Source organism: Lissotriton helveticus, chromosome 10 (genome assembly GCF_964261635.1).
Source record: "Lissotriton helveticus chromosome 10, aLisHel1.1, whole genome shotgun sequence".
Taxonomy (NCBI): Eukaryota; Metazoa; Chordata; class Amphibia; order Caudata; family Salamandridae; genus Lissotriton; species Lissotriton helveticus.
Genome location: NC_136071.1, coordinates 275,275,245 through 275,299,362, shown reverse-complemented (window position 1 = coordinate 275,299,362; position 24,118 = coordinate 275,275,245). Strand labels below are relative to the sequence as shown.

Sequence of the window (24,118 nt, the reverse complement as noted above, 5' to 3'; positions counted from 1 at the left end):
GCCTGACTTTTCCTAGCAGGATACGACCTTGCGAGTAACTGTAGACACTGTTGACTGAAATCCTAAAGAGTCGAAAGAGAACTCTTGAATATGGCCTAATGCATATTCTAGATGGATTCACCAGTGAATGGGCAATAACATCGAACACATTACATGAAGGAGGGTAGGACAGATATTTGCCAGACAACTACTAGAGCCCCAACCTCAAAGGGTATTGTGTTGTTGCTTCTGAATGTTGTATTTCTTTGCATGTGAAGAGTTAGAAATAAAATACTACTTTTACTTTTAAAAGTAAGTATTTGGCTGGACATTGATTTATTGTTTGTACTGTCTGTACTTTGAGTTATGAGTCAGTAGATACACTGACCTGTATCTACATCCCCCGAGGGAGCCTTAACTGCTCAACTGCAACTCTCACTTAGAGCCCAGTGCAGAAGGGGTACTTGGTCCAGTAGGGCAGGATCCATAGTAGGTGGAGCCCTAGGACATCAGTAGTAAAAGGCCTCAACCAACACGGTTGGGCCCAGTAACTCTTGTGTGTCCCATGGCCCTCCGAAAGGGGTTGTGACAGTCTTACATGTTCTTCCAATATCTTTTGATTTTGGGACGGTGCCAGAGGAGGTGAGATAGCATACCTGTGTGGCCGCAGTTGCACCAACATCTGTCTTTGTTAGTGTGCTTCCAGCTCACCATCCTTTCCTGGAGTGTAGTACCAGTAGTGCTTTATTTTAAACATGGCTTCTTTCCTGTTGGCACTAAAGATGGAGGTGCTGGCCCTATGGAGTTTGTCAAACCATTCATTGGGGGTAAAGGAACATTCTAGCTTAGGTTCCCTTCTCTTCTGAACCGGGGATTTGCTAGAGTATGCATACTTGTTCAGTAATGTATAAATGTCATCTTTTCTGGTGAGGCACAAATTTCATGAGTTGCCCACTGGCTTGGAAGTGGGTCAATGGTTGAGTGTCCCAGTGCTTGATGGCTCTATAGTGACAGTGTTCACCGTGCAGGACTCCATATCTAGATTGTATTTTTGGGAAGTCCATGAAGCCATTGTGATCAAAGAGGTCTCTGATCCATTTGCAGTTGGCCGTCTGTCAGGAGAGGAATGCATTGCCTACCATGGGGGTTGGGAAATCAGGATTGCCAATGATGGATTTGGGAGGGGAGGGGCATGTGGACAGGCCCCTGACGATCATGACCCTCTCAGTAAGATCTAGACCCCCAAGGGGCTGGCATTTTTGGGGAGCAATGGACTTTCAAAATGTGGATCACAGCTCTTGGCTGGTTGATAAAATACCAGTGTTTCTCCATGAGTGGCCTAATTAGTTCCATCATGTATTGAAACTGTAGTGGGTTTGGTGGGGATGCCCAAACCATTCTCTCTGCTACAGATCTGTAAGCCCCCATCCTAGTAATTCGTGGCTTCCTGCCGTCTCAGATGTAAGCCTCAATCAAATGCTGTAGCTTGCCGAGTAGGTGGGGAATGGTTGCAGTGGGAGGGCCTGCATAATCTACAGTATCTTGGGAAAGAGGGTCATTTTCACTGTGGCTGGCCTACCCACACAGCAGAGGACTCTGCTTTTTCATTTTTGTAAATCTGATTGAGCTGTAGCTATTGGGTCAGTGTAGTTTCAGTCTACCCTTTTCTCTGGGGAGGAGCAGGTTTTCAGTACCAGGTATGGCACCCATAAGTTTGCACATAGGACGGGAAAGAGATACTCCAGGTGCACCCTATCTTTCTGTGAGACAGTCTTGCAGGTGGGAAAGCAATGGGGAATGAGGGTGGGTGAGCGCTACCATGGCATTGTCTGTATATAGAGACATTTTGTGTTCCTGGCGGATTGTAGTAATGCCCCTAATCTGCTTTTTCACTCGTATCTATTCCGCAAGTGGCTCCATATACAAAGCAAAAAAAAGCAGTGAGAGAGGGCACCCCTGTCTTGTGCCTCTGGCTATGGTAAAAGCCTATGAGGTCAGTCAGTTAACTCTTATCCGAGCGGTAAGGCTAGTATAACTATACCACACACATTTTTGGAAGTGTGACCCATATCTATTCCTTCAAGTACACTCCAAAGGAATGGCCAATGTACTCCATTGAACGATTTTTCTGCGATGATCAAGATCAGGAGCACCAGCATTCTGGAGCAGGTTGTTTTGTCTATGAGGCGTAGCAGCCATTTTCTATTGCTGCTGCAGCTCCTTTTTAGGTCTCGCACCTGCGTTGCAATGCACAGCAGTGTTCGCGCAGCACAAGACTTTTAGTGAGTGAAAAATGGGGTTTTAGCACTGACCTAGGAATCGCACACGCTCGTGCGTGTTCGATTCCTTTTGTGCTACCCCATTGGCCTTTGCGTGCATCTTTTTATAAAAGACTGCACGCAATTGGCCAAAGGTGGGCGCGTTGCTCCGCCCAAGGCCTATTGGTGTCTATTACGTGCTTGGTGCACATAATAGACACCAATAGGCCATGTGGTTTCAATTATCGTGCCCAGACACGGGCGCAAATATTAAAACCATGGCTCGCTGTGGCGCGCGCGCGACACTTGCAGGCTTTTTTTTGGGATCCATTTCACAGGGAAGCAAGTAAATGAAAGAAGCCGTGCTTTGTTCGGCGCTATTTTCACCCGGCTTGTTTTTCAAGGTGTGATTAGATCAGTCGCCACCTGAGTGCTAGTGTCAGAAAATAACATATTTAAGAGGGGAGCCAAACCCTGAAACCCCTCACCTTTTTATCGTGTACTGAAGGCAAGAAGTATGCGATATCAGCTCTGCAGCATTCCACCCTTAACGAGATATGGATCAAGAAAATAACAATTGGGAAGTCATTTTCACAAACTTTCAGACAAAAAGAGATTTTGTTACTGCTCAGCCAAAGGCTGCTGCCCCAAGTCAGGAAGCAAGGCTTACAGTATCCAACTCACTGAGTAAGCGCAGAGTTCGACCCTTTCTAAACCCTCTGCGGATCTCTGAATAGTCGAGTAGTGTCGCACACTTTCCCAAAGTACACTGTTTTATGTGGATGAGCCATGTCGACTTACGTTTTCAACAGATAAAGCCTTTTGGGATTTTTGCGGTTGTATGTTCATCAGTGGTTGTTTGTGCATTGCTGGGATTCGTTGCAGAAGACAAGTAATCAACCTGTTATGTTATTATATGCTATAGTGTAACAAACATGTGTACGGTGCTGTTTTTTAAAATACCTTTTATAGACCTTTTGCAAATAACATAGTAGCAGATGCATACTGTTGACCTTTTCTTAAAAAAGGCGCAGTCATAAAGCCATGGACGTCCGCAGGGGGGGTGCTTGCCCCACCTCTGGATCGCTGGTCCGTCCGGTGCTGGCTCAGTGACAATGTGGTATTATCACTCAGGCAGCACACATTGCTGTAGTGGACGCCCATGTGTTCTGAGCAGGGAGGCCGTCAACATTCCTTTAACGGATTCCTTTTGTCCCCTTAATTTTCACAATTACAACAGGCTGTGCTGTTCCCCTGCGAGAAGCCCCTTGAGTTTAAACGTTCTCTCACTTGGGGCCTCTTGCACTTCTCTTTGAACTCTAGAGGCTGCAGCAGCCCCTACCCAACCTCGAGCAGACTGTGGACAGGCCCATTGTCATTCTGTCTGCTGCTGATCATCACATAAAGACAATGGGCCGTCTGCCTTTAAGGTGCCTTGCAGACATCCTACCTGTGTTTTTTGTTTTTGTAAATTAAAGAGTGTCAGCAAACACCGCAGCAGCAGCCAGGCCAGACACTCTACTCTATGGGGGCTGGGTGATTCACAACAAAGCCTCATTAACAAGTAAATTGTCTTTTAAAGACCTGTGAAGTAGACCGATGGTGACAGACAGAGGGTGACAGAGGGAGGAAGACAGAGGGAGGGAGATAGAGGGGAGACAGAGGGAGGGACCCAAAGGGAGGGAAACCGAGGGAGGGAGACTGGGAGGGAGACAGAGGGAGGGAGATAGAGACAGACAGAGGGAGACAGAAAGAGAGGGAGACAGAGAGAGAGGGAGACAGATAGGGCGGGAGACCGGAGGGAGGGAGACAGAGGGAGGGAGACAGAGGGCGACAGACAGAGGGAAGGGGCGAAGGGGCGACAGAGGGAGGGAGACAGACAGAGGGAGATAGAGGGAGGGAGACCGACAGAGGGAGGGAGACCGAGAGAGAGGGAAAGAGAGGGAGACAGAGAGAGAGGGAGACAGAGAGAGGGAGACACAGAGAGGGAGACACAGAGAGGGAGACACAGAGAGAGGGAGACACAGAGAGGGAGACAGAGAGAGGGAGACAGAGAGAGGGAGACAGAGAGAGGGAGATAGAAGGAGGGAGACGGAGGGAGACTGAGGGAGTGAGATAGAAACAGAGGGAGACAGAGAGAGAGGGAGACAGATAGGGTGGGAGACAGAGGGAGACAGAGGAGGGAGACAGAGGGAGGAAGACAGATAGACAGGGAGACAGATAGAGGGAGACAGAGGGAGGGAGACAGACAGAGAGACAGAGGGAGGGGGACAGAGAGAGAGGGAGACAGAGAGAGAAGGAGACAGAGAGAGAAGGAGACAGAGAGAGGAGGAGACAGAGAGAGAAGGAGACAGAGGGAGGGAGACAGAGGGAGGCCGAGGGAGACAGAGAGAGAGGGAGACAGAGGAAGGGAGAGGGAGACAGAGAGAGAGGGAGACAGAGAGGGAGGGAGACAGAGGGAAGGAGAGAGAGGAGGGCGACAGCGGGAGAGAAAGGGAGGGAGACAGAGAGAGACGGAGAGAGGGAGACGGACAGAGTGAGGGAGAGAGGGAGACAGAGAGGGAGACGGAGAGGGAGACAGAGGGAGAGAGAGAGAGGGAGGGAGACAGAGGGTGACAGAGGGAGGGAGACAGAGAGAGAGAGAGAGAGGGAGACAGGGAGAGAGAGAGAGAGGGAGAGAGAGGGAGACAGAGAGGGAGGCAGAGAGGGAGGGAGACAGAGAGAGAGAGGGAGGGAGGGAGACAGAGACAGACAGAAATAGAGACAGACAGAGACAGGTGGAGGCAGAGACAGGGACAGGGGAAGACAGGCAGAGACAGACAGAGAGACGGAGAGGGAGACAGAGGGAGGGAAACAGGGACAGACAGGGACAGATAGAGACAGGGACAGACAGATAGAGGCAGAGACTAAGACAGACAGAGACAGAGAGGGAGACGGAGAGGGAGACAGAGAGTGACAGAGGGAGGGAGACAGAGGGAGACAGAGAGAGAGGGAGACAGAGAGAGAGGGAGACAGGGGGAGGGAGACAGAGGGAGAGAGAGAGAGGGAGGGAGACAGAGAGGGAGAGAGAGAGGGAGACAGGGGGAGGGAGACAGAGGGAGGAGGAGGGAGATAGAGGGAGGGAGAGGGAGACAGAGGGAGGGAGACAGACAGAGGGAGACAGACAAAGGGCGACAGACGGAGGGCGACAGACGGGGGGCGACAGATGGGGGGCGACTGACAGAGGGGGACAGACAGGGCTAGACAGAGGGATGGAGACAGAGGGATGGAGACAGAGGGAGGGAGACAGAGGGTGGGAGACAGAGGGTGGGAGACAGAGAGATAGTGCGACAGAGGGTGACAGAGGGAGGGAGGGAGTCAGAGAGAGGGAGACAGAGAGAGAGAGAGGGAGACAGAGGGAGGGAGAGGGAGACAGGGAGGGAGACAGACAAATGGCGACAGACAGAGGGCGACAGACAGAGGGGGTCAGACAGAGGGGGTCAGACAGAGGGGGTCAGACAGAGGGGGTCAGACAGAGGGCGACAGACAGAGGGCGACAGAGAGGGCAACAGACAGAGGGCGACAGACAGAGGGAGGGGGAAAGAGGGAGGGAGACAGAGAAAGAGAGGGAGACAGAGGGAGGGAGACAGAGAGAGAGGGGGAGAGAGACAGAGAGAGGGAGACAGAGGGAGGGAGACAGACAGAGGGAGACAGACAGAGGGAGGAGGGTGACAGAGGGAGGGAGACAGAGGGAGGAGGGCGACAGAGGGAGGGAGACAGAGGGAGAGAGACAGACAGAGGGAGACAGACAGAGGGCGACAGACAGAGTGCATCAGACAGAGGGAGGAGACAGAGGGAGGGAGACAGAGTGAGGGAGACAGAGGGAGAGAGAGGGAGGGAGACAGAGGGAGACAGAGAGGGAGGGAGCGAGGGAGAGAGAGATAGAGAGAGGGTGGGAGACAGAGACAGAGGGAGGGAGACAGAGAGAGAGGGAGACAGACAGAGAGAGAGAGAGAGATAAAGAAAGAAAGATCTGTGTATGCCGGGTCTGGTGGCTCAGTGGACGAAGGCGCCCGCTGCAGGGACATGTGTTCAACCTCATGGTCATAGTTTTTTTTGTTGCTCTAGCACCATGCCCCTCCCCCACTGACCCCACCCCCACCGGTGCGGCCCTCAGCCAAAACCACACTGTAAATTTGGCCCCCGACAGAAAGTTTGTGAGTACCAATGCTCTAGAACCACATCAACCTGATTTAGACTTTTTTAGTTTTTTTCCGGCCATTTTTAGTTTTCCCTCTGTTTTATCGTAGTTGCCAGGTCATCTGCTATGGCACCTCACAAGATTTTTCTCTTCCCCCTATGGGTTTCTTAGTTTTTTTAAGCTCTTTGTCTTATTAGATTTTTTTTAAATGTATTTAATACTTGTGCTCAATCATGTCGGAGGATGGTGATGAAGTTAAAGATCCCCCCCCCCCCCCCCTTCACCCCTGGAAACATTTCTGCGGACACCCATGCATAAGGCACACAGAGCCTCCAGATTAATGAGTTTCTGAAAAACCAACAAAGCTATGTTGAAAAATATGCCCTTAAACTAACGCGGTCTTGTGCTGTGACCGAGCGCGGAGAAAATCTCAAAGATTACCTACACGTGAAAGTGCATCCGTTCACGGCATTGTAAATGGAGCACTGGGGCGAAGAATCCTTCAATACAGGACCGTCATGACGTGCACGAGTCAGACAAAGGACTCGATGAAGGAAAGACTATCCATACAGGGAGTGATGCTCCTCAAGGCCATGTCAGTGCAAAATACCCTGCTACTTAAAAATGTGAAAGGCAGGGAAGGATGAAACCTGTCCATATGCACGTTAATAAGTTACAAAGCCTATTTATTAAAGGTCGATATTTGTCAACGGCCAAATTGGCCAAACGTCTTGCATTTAATTACATTATGCACGGACCAATTATCAGTATGTAAGGAGAGCAATCATATATTTGGTTCTACAAACAAGTGCAATACACGATCCTCATGTATAAAATGGAGAAAAAACAAATGCATACATTCTTTTATACTGGGGAAAGCAAAGCATTATAGTTCAACCAAACATGTATAATGATTGACAATATAAGTGACTTATACTGATGCGGGCCTACAACATTGCATGTACTTTGACAGTGTTACATGTATTCTGGCATATACAGTTATGTGGGCCTTGGCGTTGAAGGGGTGTACACATGTCATATAACGTTTATAGGAGAGTTATATATTGTGGTGGTATTCAGAACACCATAATGGACAATATATGCACAATATTACTCTGTCATTAGGCAAGCTAGCTTTGAATGGCTAGCATCCAATTCGTTCAGACCCTTCTGGATTGTGTCTAGAAGGTACATCTATTTGCACTCCCTAATATTCAGAATGGACTGGATGTTGCCCCCTCTGACTCCAAGTGTAGCCTTCTCCAGTACCAACCACTTCAGACTTGTACACCACAGCGAATCCTACTGAAAAGTTGAAGTACGCAGGTTTTCCTGCTTTTGGGCATGGTCATATTGCACTCAGGCTTTCCATCTATTACTGTTAATTAAATCCTGACCCTACTCGCCACTAAAGAACCTCTCACTCTCACAGTCACTCTCTCACAGACACTCTCACACATATACTCTCACACACGCACTCTCTCACAGACACTCACACTCTCACAGACTCTCTCACAGACTCTCTCTCACAGACACTCTCTCACTGACTCTCACAGACACTCACAGACTCTCACAGACACTCTCACAGACACTCTCTCAGACTCTCACAGAAACTCTCAGAGACTCTCACAGACTCTCACAGACACTCGCTCAGACTCTCAGACATTCTCAGACTCTCACTCACACATACTCTCTCACAGACACTCTCAAAGACTCTCACAGACTCTCTCACACTCTCACAGACACTCTCTCACAGACACTCACAGACACTCGCTCAAAGACTATCACAGATACTCTCACAGACTCTCTCTCATGACACTCTCACAGACACTCTCACAGACTCTCACAGACGCTCTCACAGACTCTCACATACACTCTCTCACAGACTCTCACAGACACTCTCTCACAGACTTTCACAGACACTCTCACAGACTCTCACAGACACTCTCTCAGACTCTCACAGTCACTATCTCACAGACTCTCAAAGAAACTATCTCACACTCTCACAGACACTCTCTAACTCCCGCTCACAGACTCCCTCTCACAGACTCACTCTCCCTCTCTCTCTCACTGAGTGACTCACTCTCACTGACTGACTCACTCTCTCTCACTGACTGACTCTCTCTCACTGACTGACTCTCTCACTGACTCTCTCTCACAAACTCTCACGGACTCTCTCACTGACTGTCTCTCTCACTGACTGTCTCTCTCACTGACTGTCTCTCTCACTGACTGACTCTCTCTCACTGACTGACTCTCTCTCACTGACTGACTCTCTCTCACTGACTGACTCTCTCTCACTGACTGGCTCTTTTCACCGACTGACACTCTCTCTCACTGACTGATTGACTCTCGCTAAAAGACTGACTCTCGCTTAAAGATTGACTCTCTCTCACGACACTCTCACAGACACTCTCACAGACTCTCACCTACACTCTCTCACAGACTCTCACAGACACTCTCTCACAGACACTCTCTCACAGACACTCTCTCACAGACTCACTCTCTCAAAGACTCACTCTCTCTCACAGACTCTCACAGACACTCTCTCACAGACTCTCACAGACACTCTCCCACAGACTCTCACATACACTCTCTCTCATACTCTCACAGACACTCTCTCAGACTCTCACAGACACTCGCTTAGACACTCTCACAGACACTCACAGACACTCTTTCACAGACAATCTCTCACAGACATTCTCTCACGGACACTCTCTCACAGACACTCTTTCACAGACAATCTCTCACAGACATTCTCTCACACTCACTCACAGACTCTCACAGACACTCTCAGACTCTCACAGACACTCTCAGACTCTCACAGACACTCTCAGACTCTCACAGACACTCTCACAGACTCTCACAGACACTCTCTCACAGACACTCTCTCACAGACTTTCACAAACACTCTCACAGACTCTCACAGACACTCTCTCAGACTCTCACAGTCACTCTCTCACAGACTCTCAAAGACACTCTCACACAGACACTATCTCACACTCTCACAGACACTCTCTCACTCCCGCTCACAGACTCCCTCTCACAGACTCACTCTCCCACTCTCTCTCTCACTGAGTGACTCACTCTCACTGACTGACTCACTGTCTCTCACTGACTGACTCTCTCTCACTGACCGACTCTCTCTCACTGACTGGCTCTTTTCACCGACTGACACTCTCTCACTGACTGATTGACTCTCGCTAAAAGACTGACTCTTGCTTAAAGATTGACTCTCGCTTAAAAACGGACTCACTCTCACTGACTGACTATCTCACTGACTGACTCTCTTTCACTCACTGACTGACTCACTTTAGCAATGCCAATGCCTCAAACTTTAATAATGTGAGACCTATTGCATTGCAAATGCTTGTTTAATATGAACGCGGCCTGATCAGGGTCGACCAGTACCTGCATGTAAACGTTAAGGCGTACGGCCAGAATTCCTGTGAAAAGCTTTGTGTCAACATTCGGCAGGCATATAGACTGATAAGAAGAGCACATTGTGGAGTCCTTCCTACATTTAGGGATCATTGTGATGATTAATTGTTGTATTGTTTTGAGTGTGGGCACCTGTGTCTGCAAAGGAGTTGTAAGGGTGAGTGAGAAAAGGAACTAGTTGGTCTCTGACTGTTTTGTAGAAGCCTGCATGAACCCATCCTGTCCAGTAGCCTTGCCAAGTTGAAGCTGGGTAATGGTAAAACTCGAAAATCCTCCTCTAGTGAGAGGGCCTCTCACACTGGCAAATGTATGGTATGGGTTGCAGAAAGATAATTATTGGCTTCAGTGAGAACTGCTGCTTCTACTGTGTAGAGGCCAGCATAGAATTGCTTAAATGCCTGTGCAGTTTCTACATCATTGTGTGTTCTGCGGCCTCCTGATGTCTGGATCTCTGTTATCCTATCCTTGTGGGTTTGGGCTTTCAGTTTATAAGCAAGAAATCACCCAGTCTAATTGCACCTGCGTGCCACTTCTGCTTAGTATGGAGGAGGGCGTACTCAGCCTTATCCATGTCTAGTCCTGGCAAGAGTCAGTTGTCTCCACACTCTGCAAGGCCCTGATTGTTTATGGACCACTTCTAAAGCGCTCACTTGCTACTCGAAGGCGGAGCACTTGTTCCTCCGGATAGCTACTAGTGTTCCCCTATTTACTGGTTTCATTGTTTGCCATAAAAGGGAAATTGAGGTGACCAGAGTTTCATTTGTTTGGATGAAGTGTTGGATAACATCTCTGACCTCCTTCAAAGAGGAGTCATATGTTAAGTGTATTTTGTTGAGAGGCCACGTCCGGTGGGGGCAGTCAACCCCCAGTATGTGGAAGGCGATTGAGATGGGAGAGTGGTTGGAAAGTGCTGAGGCTCCCACATCTACCTAGTTGGTGGCAACTAAGATGCGCACGGATAGTAGAAAGTAGTCAATCTGGGCGTAGGTTGATGAAAGTCTGAGAAGAAGGTGTTTTCCCTTGAGGTGGGGTGCCAGAAAACCCCTCACATCAATCAGGCCCATATCCAGGAGCCCGCACAGGCCCTCTACTGAAAACACCCTAGTTTGCCCTGCTCTTTTAGCTGACCTGTCGAGCAATGTGCTAGGGACAAGGTTGAATCACTCCCTACTACAATGTCATTATCTGGGAAGAGGTGACTAGGCCAAGGGCATTAAGGATAAACTGCTTTGGTGATCGTTGGGTAAATAGAGTGTGGTAACGGTGAAGGCGTAAGTGTTCAGATAGATTCACAGGGAGAGGAGTCTCCCAGTCACATTTGCTTACAGTTGAAATACTTAACCTTTGAAATGAATAGCCTGCAAAATTGACATCCCCGCATTCTTACCTTGCCCCCAGGAGAAGTATTGCCTGTCAAACCAGTGTGACATCATCCTCCCCAAGTCCTTCTTTAAGAGTTGTGTCCTTTGCAGGAGACAAATGTCACAGTTGGAGTCCCAGAGCATGGATAGTAGGGCTAGGCGTTTCAAATGTCGCAGTTGGAGTCAGGAGCATGGATAGAAGGGTTAGGCGTTTCATGGGAGCCTTGAGACCACGGACATTAAGGCTCAATATTTTAACCATGTGATTGGGGCTGAATGCATTTCTCTACAATGAGTAGTGAAAAGGTAATTGGTGACCTGGCATGGTCTGTTACTATCAGTCCCTACAGTGTACAGTTTGTCGAGGATTCGGACCTTGGGTGGGGTGTGCTAACGAACTGAGGGAATAACATATAACTCAACCACTCCCTCCATGAGAGGCCTAGGTACTATGTTAATGCGGGTCATGCCAGTAGGCAGTGTGGCTAAATAGTCACTAAACAGGGAATGGGCTCTCTGCTGTCTTGTTGGTGTGGTGGGTAATAGTGTTTCAGCAGTATCTGCCTACCATGGGGAACCAATACCCCTGCAATGGAACCAGGAGGTATTTACTTTGCAAAGATGCTTACTGTGTGGGTGCTTGCGGGGCAAGGCTGTTTTGCGAATGTTCGGGCTCTTGCTCTTGAGGAGGTTTTACGGCTCTGTTGTTGTTGAAGTACTATTGAGTGTTCTCAGCTGCTCTCATGTGTCGTTGGTTTATTGGCTTGTCACCTAGAGGGGCAACAATCCCCTCTGCCATTCATCTTGTGTGCAGGGTAAGATGATCAGGTTCTTCGGAGGAGTCTCCCAACCCCAGATTTGACCAGACTTCTTCCATGATGTGGATCTTATGCGTTTCCTTGTTTCACATAACAATCAAGATGGAAGGAGTGTTGTTTTCTTTATTTGACCCCATTCTCACTCATCAAAGCAGTGGCTCTCTGAAGTAAGTGACGCTGCTGTAGAGTTATAGAGGACATGACCTGATATAGGATTTGGGTTTGGTCCTGCACCACTGTCATTATAGCTTCCTGCTATCAAAAGTGATGTACTCAAGTTAGTATACCTTGCAATGTGCCCAGTGTGTTGGACGGCCGGCCCACTTTATGCGTATGGTCAGGAAAATGTCCTTTCCAATGAGTTCTGGGACTACATAGCAGAAAAGACGGATGACATAGCTCTCCAGGTCACCTGAGTCTGCTTGGAGGGGGACACCTTGAATCCTAATATTAGAACAGGTAGATTTGTTCTCAAGATCCTCCAAATGGATTTGAAGTTCTGTGTTTTAGTCTTGAAGAGCTCATCTGTAGTTGTCTAGTTCCTTTTCCCTGGTATTGCTTGTCAAATATAGCATTCATGAAAAAGATGAGTGATTGGTGCACTCGTTGTCGTCTCCGTGGTCGGGGCTTAAGGTCTCAAGTTGCTTGATCGAGAGGGCCACCATTGCACAGTGGGTTAGAGTTTTTAGAAGAGGCTTTTGTAAGCATATTCTTTAATGTGGAGTCTTAGACCTGTGTGCCACCATGTTGGAGGCGGTGGTCGTCCACTTCGTTGGATTCTGTAGGCAGAGGTGTAGATAGAGGTCATGCCTGGGTGAGGTTTCTTCATCATACGAGGGGCTGTGGATGCGTTGGGATGGATTGTTTGTTCTGCCAGCTGCTATCTGGCCTGTGTCCACCACGCACTCTTTGGCTCGGGAGGGGGGTCAGTGTGCTTTGGTTCTCGCTGCCTGTCAAAATGGCAGTGTAATGCATCTGTATCCCTTGTCCCCTACAGTTATGCTGTCAGGCTCTGTGGCCCCCTTGGCTCTAACCTGGTCACCTCAGAGCCCAGCATGTGCCCGCCGAAGCCCTGTTCACCCGGTCTCCAGGGCACCAACGTCTACTCTGGTGTTCCGACCGGGAGTTCTCTGCAGTCTTAGTACCAGGGTGATTCCCATCAGCAGCAGGGTGACACCGAGTGGGACAGCGCAATAAACGATGTGTTCTGATGCATAAGAGTCCCCTCACTGCTGAGCCCAAGAAATGCCCCTTAGAAGGTCCCACTCAGTCCTTGGTAGTGGGTGGCCTCTTGACTCCCCGCTGTGGGTCTTACAGCCAGGTATACCTCTCTCCGATGCTCCCAGAACTTTGGGCACGGTGTACTGGCTCCTCACACTCTGTGCGTTGACCCCTGCATGTCTCCAAGGAGCAACTCATAGTAGGAAGGCCGGTTTTTATCACTTGCTGGCATGTATGGGAGGGGGAACAATACGGAAATACTCCTACTTGGCCACTATCTTGGCCACACCCCCTTTAACAAATGCACTTTTAAAGAGACCCAAATTTTCCACGTTCTTGTTAATTTAGACTCGCTCTGAAATTACAAAATGTTAGTGAGTTGAAGAGCAATCCATCCAACAATTAACCAGTGCATACATCTCCCAACTAGCCATTCGAACATGTGTGCCACTACCCTCCACTTTCACACAGAGTCAGTAACACAGAAGAGTTGAACTGACAATTTAATTTTGGCCCATAACCCACTTAATATTACACGTAATCCACTCTTCTTGGACATTTGTTTAAACTATGTTGCATATTAACATTAATACAGTGCTCAAAAACGTCATTGTGATTTGATCAAGGTGTGAAAAAAAAGTTATTTTTTTTCTTTGTGCTTGTTGCCTTACTGCGGAGTCTGTCCAAGCTCTCTGAAGTAGTCTGTCCTACTTGCTTCTCAGATGGTAAATCTGTCGAGGTGGACCCGCATCACATTATTATTGAAGATCCGGATGGCTCCTGTACTTTGATTCTAGACAACCTGACTGGTGCTGATTCGGGACAGTACATGTGCTTTGCCACCAGCCCTGCAGGGAATGCCAGTACTCTGGGAAAGATCCTTGTGCAAGGTAAGTTGCATTCAGCAATGTAGCAGGCACGTTTTAATTCATGGTGTAATATGTGTTTTAGAACTCACTTTAGGAGCATATGGTAAACACTCGCATAAGTAATTCCTATATTGCCTAGCTAATTAGCTACGTAAATCAAAATGTACCTATGCATACTTACTTCTGAAAACGTGGATTCACAGAGAAGAGAGTGGAAGATGCCTTACACTCATTCGGTAAATGATAAGCGTGTGTGCCATTGCTTTTCTAGTGGTAAAAAATAAAAAAGCTAATTATAGCTGTACAAAGGGATCATAAAGGAATGGGAAAAATAAACAAATATAGTATTTAAAAAGGATGGTTGAACACTTGTTGTTAATATTCCCCAGAGCAGGATGGAGTGTCATTATTGTATGAGTCCTCATACAGTAGTATTTTTATTTTATCGAAGTTCCAGCTCAGTATATCACAGTGGTTGCATAAACATGAAAATAACACTCGATTCGCTTGAAAATTAAAAAGATACGAATAGAAAAAATCCTAATGAGCTCTTTGTGTTGTGGCAAAGAGGACAGTGGATGGCATCTTTTGACAGTAACATTGCCGTTCCAGGTGTAATTTTCTTATTGATGCTTGTAACTGCAGATATTTCACTTTGTTGATCTTCCCCGGCACCAATCTGGATCTAGCAACTCTTGCAGTAGTCCCTGCATGACAGTGAGTGGTATCATTGGCCTTTGTCTCACCTCCATTCTGCTTTCTTGACATGACAGCACAAAGTTCCCTAAAACAGCATCCTCAACACCCAGTGTTCGTTGCCGGCATAAGAAATGAGTCCCCATCAAGGCTGTTCTTGTCAATAAAGTCAAAGTCAAAAGACAGGTCAAAACAATAGCATAAGAAACACCAGCAAACTCTTCGACTTTCAGATGCTCCCTCTCTACGGAGAGATCACGCTGTCATCATTTCAAGAACCAGGGTCCAACGTCCTCTTCAGATCCAGTACCAGATCAAGAGCCATTGTGCCATAGTTTTCAGGGCTGTCGTCTGATCTGAAACAAATTATGTATTTTAAGGAAGCATGTTTGATATCTTCAAATTAACTCTTGCTGACTTGCCTTCATGCCCTACTAATCCATCATAATACAGTTAAACTTCCACTGGCCGGCCCAACCTCAGCCCAACTGATATTTTACAAAGTCAACCCTCTCTGCCAGTGGGCTGTGCCTCAAATCCTGATATGCCAGTCTCACCAGTTATTGTTCTACGCAGCTCCAGCAGCATCAATTCCTGATCCGGTTTTGGTGCTGAGCCTGTATTTGGTCTCGTCTTTGGCAAGAGCTCACCCCATGTCACAGTAAAACTCTTTTCTGACGACGACACCAGACAGAGTGTAATCACATTGAGACAATCAGCAAGAATCTTTCTAAGGTGCGTCCTGAGGATGGGGAACATTCCCCTTTAGATCCTCTTCCTCTGCATCTTTGTTTCCGGAGGATGACAGCAATATTTAATGTCATATTAGGATGCTATGCAGGGCCCTCAACCAGTCCAAGACAACGAGGACAATAATTAGGAGGCAGATCAGTTGCTCTCACCACATAATACTGGTCAGTACCTAAATGTGTATAATGTCAGTTGCCTAGATACTTTTCCTGAATTTCTTCTGGATTTGTCTTTGGGGGCCCTGACTGAGTGAAATGCCTCCTTTTCTTTAGTGTTTTGGGGGTAACAGACGTTTTGGAGTTTCTATCCCTTACTGAGGAGACCAACCCTATTATGCTGATAGATATACTTCAACTCAGACTTCCACTTCCAGGTTTCTTTTACCATTCAATAAGACTTTTGTTGACACAATTTCAGCAGCCTGATCAAAACCTTTTTCAGACCCAGTCGTGAGCTGCCCAATTGCTGAGCTCAATAGGCCATTGCCTGGGAACACAAACATTTTTGAAGCAGCCCCCTATGCTTGAGAGGCTTATGGTGCAATCTTCTAGTTGTACCCGAGCTCTTTTTTGACTACTCCACCAGACATAGAGTTTAAACATATCGATGCAATCAGCAACAACATTTTCTCTTCAGGCAGTCTAGCACTAACCTCCTAAAGTGCTTCTTGCCTTCTCATCTGCTATTGGAAGATTCTTGGGGACATTAGCACATGAGGGTTTTTTGTGGCTAGGCAGTCCTCATGATCTGGGATGACTGCTGCTGAATTGGTGGCTTGTGCTGTGGGAACCAGCATCACATCAGATGATATGCCTAGCTGTACACCACTGGTTTTGAGGAGCTGTCCTAGCTTCTTTGAAAGATGCCTTTCTTTAAAAGCTAGGCTTTTCGACAAGAAAGTTTAGTCGTTGTTAGAACATTTTAGAAATTGCAAAGCTACAGTGTGCTTGTTGGGTTTGTCCTTCTTACAACAATTATTCCACGTCCAGTAAAGGATGTTCAGGGACTACAGTACCAGCATTGCCTCCTGTCAGCATCAAACAGCACAGCTGACCCAGGAGCACACACAGACTTTTCATGGTGGTAAAGGCAGAGGGGTTCCAAGGAATGAGGACACCAACAGTAACATCAGCCTTCCTGCACATCAGAACTGTTTAAGTTCGCCATCACTGGACTACTGAGTTGGGGTTGGATTCAATATTTTGCCTATCAGACTGACGTTTGAGCAAATTAAACCAGTGGGTCCAACAAATTGTCAAAGTTGTCTTTTCCCTTCACCTTTCTGGACAGTCATTCGCATATTACCCAAGTTTACCCACAGACTTCCACATCCTCTGATGGGAGGTGCTGATGTTGCTCAACATGGATGCCTTTGGAAAAGAGATGGGGGTAAGATGCTACTTGCAGTTCTTCTTCATCCCCAAGAATGATTCTAGACTTGAGGTTGCTGATCTCATTTCTCAGAAAGGAAAAGTTGTGCTGCTTTGAATCATGAGGGTTGGATGATGTTGGACTTGGCCCTTTTTGCAGGGTCATCCCTGAACGTTTAGCTTCCTCCTGTATTTTGTCTGACCTGTTTTTGTTGGTTTTATGACTCTGGGCACTTTACTGCTGCTGATCAGTGCTAAAGTGCATATGCTCTCCCTATGGTACATTGATGTATGGATTAGTGATTCCATGATTGGCTTGTTTGGTTTACTTGTAAGCATGGGCGTAAAATCCGTTCCGCACGCGGATTTTGCGGATTTTCGGTAAATTCGCAATCCGCGAACTTGCCGAAAATTCGTGCGAAGCGGATTTTTTGCTTGGTCGCACTTGCCAACTAGAATACTATACAATTTCGCGGGAGTAAACACTTGCGAACACTTAGATGCGGCGGGCAGCGACAATCTCGCAATTGCGAGATTGCAAAATTTGCAATTTCGCACAAGAAATCCACCAGCAGGCAGCATAAACCTTGAAAATTATGATTTTTATCAGAATAACTCCTCAGGTTGACATTTGCCTGCACTTTTTCTTTGCAAGGAGTCCATTTTGGGGGGTGGGGGTGGGAGGAAGGAAGTGCCCCACAGTCTCCAACTTCCTGTTCCTGTCCACCAGGCTCCTCCCAGTGCTTTCTTCATGTGCTGGTCACTTTGATTTGGATCTTGACCTGGAAGGATTACTTTTTGTGGATGCTGCTGGATATTTGGATTTTTGCAGAACTGAAAGCACTCAGCAGGTGCAAAAGTTCAATCTTATCATTAGTAACCATTCCCTGTAGTGCTTCCTGAGGGGCCTCTTCAGAGTTCATTTGCTTACTTGTAACTATTCTATGACCCTGCTCTGACCATCACAGCAGGCTCAGAGAATAGCTACAAGTATACAACAAAGGTCCTGTTAAAAAAATTACACTGCAACAGAAAGCAATTACAGACAAAACTGAAAGCACTCAGCTGGTGCAAAAGTTCAATCTTATCATTAGTAACCATTCCCTGTAGTGCTTCCTGAGGGGCCCCTTCAGAGTTCAGTTGCCTACTTGCAACTATAGGCCACAAAGGTCCTGTGAAAAAAATTTGCACTGCAACAGAAAGCAAATTACAGATAAGGAAGCAGGTGCCAGCCAGACTGGAAGTTTAAATTCAGTGACACATTAATCAACCCCAAATTAATTCATGTCAGTTGAAGCAGGGCAGGTGTGCTTGCTTTTTTTCACCCCCATAATCTACAGTGATAAACCAACCAGAGGGTGGCAGTGATGTACCAGAGGGTGGCATGGGTGTACCGCAGGGTGGCAGTGGTGAAACAGAGGGTGCTGTGAACCTGTGATGATAAACCAGATGTAGAAACAACATAGTCGCGGCCGTTGCGAGCTGACAAGTAAGTTCGCAATTGCGAACTGGTACAGAACCCTCGCGAACTGGCAGAAATCCTTGCGAACACACAAAAAAAAAATTCGCGAGAGTTCGCGGATTTTGCGGATTGCGATTCCGTAAATACGCAAGTTCGCAGATTGCCGATTCGCAAAATCCGCCCATGCCTATTTACTTGTCAGACCCTAGTACAGTGCACTGAGTGTGCCCAGGGCTTGTAAATCCAAATGCTGCAAGTGGGCTTGCAGCACTGGTTGTTCCACCCACAGAAGCAGCCTGTAAAAGTGTGTCTAAGGCCTGCCATTGCAGAGCCTGTGTGCAGTCTGGTACTGCCATGCTGACTGTGCAAGTGCACCCACTTGCCAGTCCCTAAACCTTCCCTTTTCTTCATATCAGACACCCCTATGGTAGGCCCAAGGGCAGGGTGCATTGTAAGTATAAGGTAGGACATGCCCTGACATGTGTGGCATGTCCTAATAGTGAATTACATCAATTTTCGTGTTTTACTATTGCAAGGCTACCTGTTCTCCATAGGCCAGAATGGGGAGTTAGATTATTACATTTTGTAATCCTAACTGACTCAGGGAACATGGTAGAAATTTGAGTTTAGTATGCCTGAACTCAGAATGATAAAATAAATGTTTTAGTGAAGTTGGTTTTCACATTCTGTGTTTGAAAATACCTCTTTTAGAAAGTAGGTATTTTCTTGTCTATCTATCCAAGCCTGCCTCTGCTATGTTGTGTATTCCTTGTCAGGAGTTTGAGTGACAGGGCTGGGGGATTCCAGGAGACAGGATGAGTCAGACCAGTGGTGAATAGAGAGATCTGCATCTAGATGGGAGGGAGGAGTTGCACCTGGGACCTGAATAAGGGTGTGCCTTCCATCCACAATGCTGGCTCCACCTCCTGTGGTGCGTCTGATGTTTCTGGCCTGCACTGTGAAAGGAGAGAAAGAGTCATGTCAACAGAGTGCTCCAGGGCTGTGCCTTTTCTCCACAATGCTGGCTCCACCTCCTGTGGGGTGTCTGATGGTTCTGCCCTGCACTGTGAAAGGAAGGACAAGGTCATGTCAACAGAGTGCTCCGGGACTGACCAGAACTGGTTTGGACTAGGCTAAGGCCTCTCTGCCTTCAGAGAACAAAGAGAAAAGTAGTATAAAAGATGGGACCCAAACCCCAGAAAGTTAGATCACTTTTAGACAACAAGAAGAAACCTTTGCTGAGGAGTGGAACCAGAGAGACTGAGGAGAGCTAAGATAACGTGCTGCCTGGGGGATTGGCCTGCAGTGGTTGCTGACTGCCAAAGGAAGGTAAACAGGAACTTTGTGTACTTTATTTCAACTTGTAAGGATCTCCAAGGGCTTGGAACAGAGCGTGCCTCCTGCTGTAGTGTCAGGGACAACAGACTTCACCCACCACCTCCAAAAGTGTCTTCCTGAAGTGCCTGCAGTTGTGCTGGACTTTTTGAGGACTTGATTGTCGCAAGGAGCTGGAAGCACGACTCAAGAACAGGAAGCGTGTTGCCGAACTGCCGCTGCTGCTTCACAACATGAAGCGCCACGCATCACCGGAGAAGAGGATCAACGTCGCAGCAGACTTCGCTGCATCACCGGGAAGCGTGTCACAGGAGAAGAGGATCGACGTTGCATCAGATGCCACCGCATCTCCGAGAAGCGCGTCGCAGGACCTTTCACGGCTCATCGCCGGAGAAGAGGATCGACGTCGCAGCAGATGCCACCGCATCACCGGGAAGAGTGTCGCAGGGCCTGTCGTGGCTCTGCATCATTGTGGAAGCAACTCGAATCGCCAGGAGAGAGGATCCACATCGCAGCAGACGCCACCGCATCACTGGGGAGCGTGTTGCAGGGCCTGTCGCGGCTCGCATCATGTAAAGCATCACGCATCACCGGAGAAGAAGATCGACATCGCAGCAGATGCCGCCACATCACCGGGAAGCATGTTGCATCAAGGAGAAAGCGCCATCTTTATTTCTTTGCACCAGATCTTCAACACATCACCGTCCTTGCGTGTAAGGGACCACCATTCCAAAATGTCCACCGCATTAGTTCACTCTTCCTATTGCACTAACACCATGCCTAGTCTAGGTCACATGAGCGGCACCACATGACCTACTCAAACATAATGGAGGCCCTCCACAACCAAATTCAGTCACCCTGAGCATCGCCTTAACTGTCTGCATGGAACCCCATTCACGGCTCCAACTCACGTAGTACACGGTAAGATTGTGAGATTACTGTCCGACACGCCTCGTAGAGACTGCCCTAGGCGTTCCTCTTCTCATGTCCACCTCTACCCCTCAGGTCGGAAATAGCCTACCTTAATCGTCACTCGCTTCAATTCGTAGGTAAGTGAACTATCGGTTTATTTCTCACCCCCCCTCCCGTAACACTGACACACGTCGTGACTTCGGCCCTCCGAATTTTTCTCATTCACAGCGTTCGTATCCTTCTCTAAATCAGCTGTAGAGCTCTACCTTTGAACCCCAGCTCTTACCTTAGGCGGTAAGTGTAAACGCGGTCACAGTATTCACTCGGCATCCGTGGTTTCACATATTCCTGACATCAAGAATATTTTCTCCACAGGATATAGTCACTGGGTGTACCATCACCCTTTTAGCTTTACCGAGATACCGCGTCTCCTGCGGTCCTACCGTAGGTAAGATAGTTCTTTTACCGTTACAGACACTGAACCGCAGTCACTACTTTGATGAAAACTACACACATGCTACGCCACCTTTTACCAGCCTTCGCCGCTGTCCCTGACGCTTATGGCCACAACACTCGCACTCCATAGAAACATGATTTTCTCATGTTTATTATAGGATTAAAACACCGAGGCACTAGAAACAATTATATGTTTTTTGTGAAACACAAACTGTGAGTCAAGGATTGTTGTCATGCAGACTAAATTAGGTTGCAACTGTTTTTAATACTATAGAGAAAAACTAAAACAGAATGCCCTTTCTGATAAATGAGGCCCAATTTGGGTCCTTCTATTAAATTCACAGAAATCGGCTCACTAAGACCAGAAGCAAAAAATACAAAATCATTTGTAAAACAAAATTCATTTTTTATTTCATTTTTTTGGATAGATATATTTTCTTACAAAGAATGATAGCATAAATTATACAACATAACAATGCAAAGCGGTTGTATTATTCAATCAAGTTCATTTACCTCCCTTCATACATTCATAAATACTCAACTATCTCCATACATTCTTCAATCTAACAGATCCTCAAAGTCATACAAACATACTCGCTCGTCCATCATCACTCAAAACATTTCACACTATGATTGCCAGATGTTCAAATGATGGATTCAGTCCTGGAAAGAGTCTTGAAGTGCCAACGCGCATTTCGGTGCAAATAATCTCAACAAAAGTCACAGTATCGTGTGCCAGGTGCCAGGTTTGAGTGATTGATGGACGTGCAAGTATGTTTGTATGTTTTCTGACCTAAAGTCAATAATGCAGTGTTATAGAGGCATGATTTTAATGTCCTGAGGATGATACCTTTATTTTTAAACGGGGATCGAAACGCCGTCGACACTGTACACGCTATATGCATATGATTGTATTATAGAACATGTCGCAATAGTGTTTTTTTGCTTTATCAGTCTGCAAAAAGTTTTACTGTACGCAGACCCCACGTTGCCCTTGCCTGAACCCCTCCTTTTGTATGTCAAACAGTTCTAATGTGTGGTAGTAGGACACAGGCTGTGTCCCACTTGAATCTGTATAAATATTTGACTACAAACTTATATACTATATATTAAATTCTGTCTGGCTGGACAAAGAATATAGAAACTATTTTGTCTATATTTATTTTCTACGCTTAACTTGTACTGTCTAGGGACCACTGTCTTTAGAAACACTAATGGACTACCGCTTCACCTTTCCTGCAACATTTTCTTTGCCCTGCATGTCGCGTCGTAAGGTACATTGACTCAAAAGTGTCGCATTTTAAGATCTAAAGAGAACTAAGCTAATTCTACTAGTTTAAGTACAGTATTGTGGATTTTTGTCATTTGTGGTCTTGTGATAAGTCTATATAAAGAATACTTATTTTTGATATAAAACCTGTGTGGTGTCCATCTGTAGTGTTGTCACTTGATTACTGTATGTGTTCACAAATGCTTTACACACTGCCTCTGAGATAAGCCTGTCTGCTCGTGCCAAGCTACCAAGGGGGTGAGCAGGGGTTATTTTAGGAGTGTACCCCTTACCCTGACTAGAGGCAAAGGTCCCTATTTGTCACAAGTACCTACCTGTTCCAACTAGAGACCCCCAAATCTAACAGGTGATGTCCTTGGACATGCAGGACATGTACTTTCATGTGCCAGTCCTGCAGTACTACCAAAAGTATCTCTGTTTTGCCCTGGCAGCCACCCGCTTTCAGGTAATTGTCCTTCATTTTGGCATTACATCAGGCCATGTGTCTTTATGAAGGACAAGTCAGTGGTTGCAGCTCTTTTCACCGGCTAGGCATACATGTATTTCTGTGCTTCAGTGACTGACCTTTCAAGGGTAGCTCACCTCAGCTGGTGCTGGATGACCTGCGAGAGCACATTGTTGTGGTCCACTCAGGATTTTTCCTCAGTAAGCCCAAATCCCATCTTCTACCTTCCTTCATTGGGTTATCCTAGACATGGTGACCTTGAATGCATTTTCTCCTTCTCAAGAGCTACTGGTCTGTTGCTGACTGTTCTGGGGCTTCTTTATGTACTACCATCATGCATCCTGTTGGTTCTTAAGCTCAATGCCACATACAGGCCCTTCAATGGCACTTGAGTCTGATATTGGGGAATCCTCTTGAATAGGATTCATATCCTGATAAATTGGAGCAGGATATCCAAGGGTGGATGAAGGATGCCAGTGTTACATGCAGCAGGCTGTTTCCCCTACCCCCACGAGAGGTCACATTGGTGAAAGATGCATTATCTGTTGGTGAGAATGGTCACCTGAACCATGTGGAGATCAGAGATCTCTGGTGATTCAGTATCATCCCGTAAATTCACTGGGCTGGCATGCTGTATAGCTTGCTCTCAAGACATTTCTGCCTTCCATCAAGGCAGTTTGATCCAGGTTGTAAAACCAACACAAAAGACACATAGTACTGCAGCAAGGATGGATGTGTGGGGTCGCCTACTCCTTGTCTGGAGGTTTTGAGACTGTGGCATTGGCTGAAACTTTACTGGATCTCCCAGAGGGTCAGTCGTCTAGCAGGATCTCTCATCATCTGAGCAGACAGACTCATCTCTGGAACTACTAGTCAATTTCCACCCAAAAATGGAATAGGGCATCTTCTCCCAGTGGAGGGTGTCCTTGATAAACCTTTTTACTACTTCAACAACTTTCAATATACAGTGTGCTGTACTTTGGAGTTTACAACTCCTGGATCTCTGGGAGGCACATTTTTCATTCATAGGACTTCCCCTCCAATACCAATTTCTCTCTTTACCACTGTTTCCAGGGATCGTTATAAACGTTAGAGAGGACCAAGCACAACTCATTAGGCCCAGTCAATGGCATCTACCCCCGCTTCGACTGCCTTTTCAGGAGCCTCTGTTGTCCCAGCTGCATAGCAAAGTGCTAAACCTCAACTTTAACAATCTACATGTTAGTGTGTGGAGATTGAGTGGAACAAGCTGAGAGGTTGCTTGCATTCATCAT

General features: G+C 47.0%; 1 protein-coding gene across 1 annotated transcript in view; it reads left to right on the top strand.

Moving 5' to 3' along the window:
* Window positions 1-24,118, top strand: part of OBSCN (obscurin, cytoskeletal calmodulin and titin-interacting RhoGEF) — a 2,124,484-nt gene that overhangs the window by 1,058,991 nt on the left and 1,041,375 nt on the right. Inside the window, exon 93 of the mRNA XM_078665296.1 lies at window positions 13,981-14,148. Coding sequence (XP_078521422.1) covers window positions 13,981-14,148 — 168 coding nt within the window. The remainder of the gene's footprint in view (window positions 1-13,980; window positions 14,149-24,118) is intronic.